General features: G+C 43.1%; 1 protein-coding gene across 5 annotated transcripts in view; it reads left to right on the top strand.

Moving 5' to 3' along the window:
- The first annotated feature begins 401 nt into the window (after positions 1-401).
- The window catches only part of LOC129841257 (tensin-2-like), a 78,736-nt gene continuing 73,137 nt past the window's right edge, over positions 402-6,000 (top strand). For 2 of the 5 annotated variants that reach the window (XR_008757301.1, XM_055909479.1), the window contains exon 1: positions 402-1,145. Coding sequence is in view for 4 of the 5 variants with exons in the window: in XM_055909479.1 (XP_055765454.1) it covers positions 1,029-1,145 (117 nt within the window). In the remaining variant the exon portion in view is untranslated. The remainder of the gene's footprint in view (positions 1,146-6,000) is intronic. The other 3 variants (XM_055909458.1, XM_055909464.1, XM_055909449.1) reach the window with 2 other exon arrangements.

The raw sequence follows: 6,000 nt of genomic DNA, 5'->3' as shown, positions 1-6,000 counted from the left end.
CTATTATTGTTTTCAGTTGAGAGGGATATTAAGGCAAAGTGTGTATCTTCTCTCCTCATGCAGATTTGCTGGGTTGGTGCACAAGGTTTTGGCTTGTGAGGTACTATCTAGTCGCTTATCCATGACATGAGGGGAAGGAAGGAGAGGACAAATAGTAGGATAGAACCGTTGCACTGTGTATGCTCTCCCCTCATGTGCTAAGTTGCAGAGTCCGGTGGGTCGACAGGGTGTCGCACTGAGCGGCGCCATCTAATCTCAGGGGGAACGATGGAGGAAAAGAGGGAGAGAGGCTGAACACGGCAAGAAAAAGGGAAGGGCCTGAAGTCAGCCTGACCTAAACAGCTGTGTGGAAAGGGGGGGGGGGGAGTGGAGAAATGAGAGAGAGGGGAAGAGTGTAGTGTTTGTGCAGCAGGCTGGCAGGGTGAACAGCTATTGAGAGGGTTGTAAGAGGAGAGGGGGAATGAGAGAGAGAGAAGGGTGTTTCTTTGAAGGCTGAAAGGGGAGAAAGAGGGCAACCAGAGAAGAGTGTAAGTGCAGAGAGTGAAGGGTCTGCATGCTGGGAGGGAAGGGACAACAGCTAGCGAGGGAGAGAGAATGGTGTAAAAGTACAGGCTGTTTGTACAGGCTGACAAGAAAGAAGGGTGCAAGAGCGACGGCAGGAGGGTGCGAGAGGGCGGGCCCTGTTCTTTCTGAAAGAAGAGGGAGAGACGTGTGGTGAAGGAAAGACGGGGGGCTGGACTGAGTGAATGTTGTGACGGTTCCAGTTCTGGCTGAGTAGAGAGTGAGTAAGATCAACTTGGACAGGGGTGTGAGGGCTCACAGGGAGGAAAGGGGTTTTGGGGTGTCAAAGAAGCAAAGGAAGGACCCAGCTTCCCTGTACCAGTGTGAAAAGGAGGAAAAGAGTGATTCCCTATTGAAAAAACGAGGAGAGCCTAAGGAGTAAGAGAAGGAAAGCAGGTCCTTGGGATATCTGGATAAGTGACTTGTGGAAAAAATCTGAAAAAGGGGAAGACAGAACCAGAGGATCAATGGGGTGCATTCACAGTATCCAGCATTGCAGCAGAAAGAGACACGCTCCGGAACCTGAGGGATCCCCGAAAGTAGCAGTCCACAATATCCCCATTGAAATTCTACAGCTGGCTGAGGTAAGCAAGGCACTTGTTGACATCTCTGTTTGCAACACTCTAAAAGTGTAACCCTTCTGTGGCTCAGTTGGTAGAGTATGGTACATACGTCAGGGTTGTGGGTTCTATTCATGCTGGTGCCACTCATCCAAAGATGTATGCATACAATACTGTTAGTTGTTTTAGGCGCCTGCTGATATATATATCCCCTCAGGAGACAATATTTTGGGAATGAATAAAAAGTACAAAACTTCAAGTTCTCGATTGTAACGTGAGTGACTCGCTTTTTGGAGTTGTCTTGTGACCCAACATATGTAAACAAAACCAATATTTCTAGCCAGGACCCGGAGTCTCAGCCCATAAGGTGTCAACTGCAACCTACCCTATGGAAATGGGGCATGTGGATAGTGTCATGATGTGCAATATAACAGAAACACACTCAAATGGTTTGGATTGAAATTCAAATCAGTGGTCTCAAAGTTAGATCCTGGAGGCTAGGAGCATGTGCAATAGTTTGTTTGTTCCAGCCCATGGATACCACACTTGATCTAACTTATCATGGTCCTCAATCAACACCATGATTAGTTGAATCGGATAGTGTTAGTTCTGGGCTGGAACAAAAACCTAGAGTGCATTCGGAAAGTATTCAGGCCCCTTGACTTTTTTCCACATTTTGTTAAGTTTCCTTATTCTAAAATGGATTAAATAAAAACATTTCCTCAATCTACACACAGAATGCACCATAATGACAAAGCGAAAACAGGTTTTTAGAAATGTTGCTAGTGTATTACAAATATAAAACATATCTTATTTACATAAGTATTCAGACCCTTTGCTATAAGACTTAAAATTGAGCTCAGGTGCACCCTGTTTTCCATTGATCATCCTTGAGCTGTTTCTACAACTTGATGGGAGTCCACCTGTGGTAAATTCAATTAGGTCCCAGAGTTGACAGTGCATATCAGAGCAAAAACCAAGCCATGAGGTCTTAGGAATTGTCCGTAGAGCTCCGAGACAGGATTGTGTCAAGGCACAGATCTGAAAAAGGGTATCAAAATATGCTGCAGCATTGAAGGTCCACAAAAACAGTGGCCTCCATCATTCTTAAATGGAAGAAGTTTAGAATCACCAAGACTCTTCCTAGAGTTGGCCCAGCCAGAACCCGGACTTGAACCAGATCAAACATCTCTGGAGAGACCTGAAATTAGCTGTGCGGTGACACTCCCCATTCAACCTGACAGAGCTTGAGAGGATCTGCAGAGACGAATGGGAGAAACTCCCCAAATACAGGTGTGCCAAGCTTGTAGCGTCATACCCAAGAAGACTCAAGGCTGTAAACGCTGCCGAAGGTGCTTCAAGTTCTTAGTAAATGTTCTACTTATGTAAATGCTTTATCGTTATGGGGTACTGTGTGTAGATGGATTAAATATATTTTTCTATATTTAATCCGTTTTAGAATAAGGCTGTAACATAATGTGGAAGAAGTGAAGGTCTGAATACTTTCCGAATGTACGTACACCTGTTGGCCTAAAAAAAAACTGTTCTACACCGTAGACACTATGAGCCTAGTTTGGCAGAGGTCTGGTGCGAGCTGCACATTCTACCTGGTCACCTCACTCATACCCTCTGCTGACTACTGACCAACCGGATGTTCCAGTTTTCAGTGGAAATGGAAAGAGAGCCTATGACGTGACTTCTGCTTTTAGACATTAACAATGGCGACACTCCATCTTAACTCCTCCACATTTACTGGATTGGTTGAACAGTGCAGAAGAGAACCTCCCCCAAGTTTTTTGTGATGGTATAACATTTTAAAATGCAATTTCGGGGAAAGATTACAACTTTGGAAGCAACTACTTGTCCACACTAAAGAGAGGATGGTCTCAGCTTTCTGTAGGTATAATTTATAATTTCTCAACGATCAATAAGCTCAAAGCACACTTTTTTACAATCAAGATATTTGAAATGGCTTAGAAATGTGGAGTATGAAAATGTGCATCGGTCAATGAGTGCACTAGGCCTTATTGCAAAGTTTTTTTTTATGACATTAGATTTACTGTTAGATGTATACATGGCTACTAGCAGTAGGTGTTATATTTAGAGTTAGTGATCTAGCTACTATGTTTTGAGTTGGCACTTCCTCAGGTGGTAAAATGGCACCAATTTATTTAGGCTTATATCATATTAGTGCACATGAAGATGACAGCAAATTAATCTCTGTTGAACAAAAAGGAGCCCTATTGTGACAGTAAAATATAACTAATATGGCCTGATGTGTTGTTCTGCCCCTGAGAAATGTCGATTAAGGCAGCCCCCTGCACCGCTCTGATTCAGAGGGGTTGGGTTAAATGCGGAAGACACATTTCAGTTGAAAGCATTCACTGACTAGGTATCCCCCTTTCCCTTTTTAATTGTCAACCCAAAATTCATGACAACCCTGGATTAGGTTGCGTATCAAAATATATTTGAATCGTGCATATCTGCTTGGACATGTTAGATCTAAAAATGTATTTATTGAATCTCCGTAGTCTATTACACTTCTTAATAAAGCATTGAGAATTACTTTGTAGTTACTTTATAAAATGATTAGGCCTACTCAAATTGTTTGTTGTGTGACACTGTGCACATTTCGGGGGGCGGGGGGGTTGCCACCAAATCATGGCCTGGTGCCACCAACTGAAAAAGTTAGAGGCACCAGTGCCACCAGGGAAAAATTTTAGCCCTGCCGTGTTTAGTCAAAGGTATTAAAGTATCCCCAGTATTCGCCGCACGCAATGTCAGTAGTCCCATTTTAGTTCACTTTCAGAAGGGGTCATATACCGGTCAGGATTAGAGGTCAAGTGGAGAGAGAGAGGGGGGGGATGATAGTTGGAGGGGATCGAAGGGGGTTAATCATGTCTGTTCCCTGGCGATCAAAGTTGAAGAGGAAGTGGTGTCCGTTACTCTCCTATGCGTCGCGTCGTCTGCGTGTCTGCTGTAGCCGTATTTAGGAGCAGCCACATTGCAACGTGGCTCCAAGTGTCTTTTCTAGTCTGTTCCAAAAATGTGAAGTGCATGTATGTACGATTTCTTGACATGATTAAGGCCTATGTCATAAATCAGAATTCAGTCATTGAATTTGATAATCTGTGTGAGTGCTGTTCTATTGTTTTTGTTTTCATGATAGAAGTACAGTGAAAATACTATGGTATGAGGGTATGGTTGTGACAGTTGACCAGCTCAACTGCGCGTGCTCTTAATTCTTATATCAATACCTGGCCGATGCTCTACAGTCCTCAAATTCAAAACTGGACCTTGATGCCAGTTCAACTGCTTTACTTTTATTCTTCCCCTCTAATCAGGGACTGATTTAGACCTGGGACAACAGGTGGGTACATTTAATTATCAGGTAGAACAGAGAAACAGCAGTATACCCCTGCCCTAGAGAAAGAAACATTGGCATGGGTTTATTCATGCAAAGAATTTGTTTGTATAATGTGTCATGTTTGTTGGCAAAGTTGACATTGCATTACTCCAAACCACATGTATTGCATTGTGTCCAATGCACATTGCTCTCTTGAATGCCACGGACATTTTTCTGTTGGTGCCATGCGTATTTAACCCAAGCCAAAAATAAGGTGCTTGTTGACTAGGTGGATTCACACACGCCTGTGTTCCTGTACCTATTCTGGGAGTTTCATGGCTCTTTTCGAGGTGTCACTCTTCTGCTCATGGAATGTGGGGATATAAATACACATCGTAGGATCATACCTCTGGTTTCCCCACCTGCTCCCGTCCCTTCCGTGTGTGTTACCCAAAGCCAGAACCCATACTTCAGCATGTCGTCAGCAACAGGCTGTCACTGAGAACACACACACACTTTGTGGAAAGGGGTGTCTCTGGTATTTGGAGAGGTTTATGTAGGCCTATGTGTGCATGTGGTGTTTGACTACAGTGTAGCGTAGTATGTGTGCTGCAGTGTGTTTGTGTGCATGCAAGAATAAATATTCAAGTGTGTGTGGGAGAGATGTGGATGCTGGCTTGCTGTTCACACACCAAAAAAAAAACACATCTACCAGAAGGTATTAATGAAATCCACTATGTATGAATCACTGGCACTGGCCGCTCCTCTCCCATCTCCATATTAGAGGCTGTGTGCTTTGAGGCTGTAATGGTTGGAGATGCCTTGGGAATGAGCTAGCCTTTGGCTGGAGTATGACGAAAGGGGTGGGGTGCTCAAATCCAGCAATTTCACAAACAGTCATGCAAGTCTACCGGGACAACTGGGCTGTACAGTTCCTACAGAAAGTATTCACACCCCTTCACTTTTTCCACATTTTGTTGTGTTACAAGGTGGGATTAAAATGAATTGAAATGTCTTTTTGTGTCAACGATCTACAAAAAATACTCTCTCAAAGTGGAATTTTTTTTTAAATTAAATTAAAGCTACTCTTGATTGCATAAATATTCAAACACACTACGTTGACATGCCCACACACAACCCTCACATATTCACATACACTACATATGCACACAAACATACAAATACACACACATAATTACACTCATTGTTGCTAGTGCTGCGTTCCTTATTTAACTCTTATTATCAATCCTGATTCATAGACACTTTACCCTGCCTTCATGTACATGTCTACCTCAAATACCTCATACCTCTGCACATTGATCTGGTACTGGTACTCCCTGTATAGAGCTCCATGCTGGTGTATTTTATTCCTCGTGTTACTATTTCATTTTTAAACTCTACATTGTTGCTTTGGGCTCATAGACAAACATTTCACTGTAAAGTCTTCAGCAGTTGTCTTTGGGGAGTGTGACATAAGCTTTGATTGAAACCACATTCACTAAAGGCCCTAATTGTAGCGGGGGATTCAATACA

Source organism: Salvelinus fontinalis, chromosome 3, assembly GCF_029448725.1.
Source record: "Salvelinus fontinalis isolate EN_2023a chromosome 3, ASM2944872v1, whole genome shotgun sequence".
In the NCBI taxonomy this organism is placed as follows: domain Eukaryota; kingdom Metazoa; phylum Chordata; class Actinopteri; order Salmoniformes; family Salmonidae; genus Salvelinus; species Salvelinus fontinalis.
Note: the sequence above shows the minus strand (reverse complement) of the source record. Positions and strands in the feature narration are given on the sequence as shown.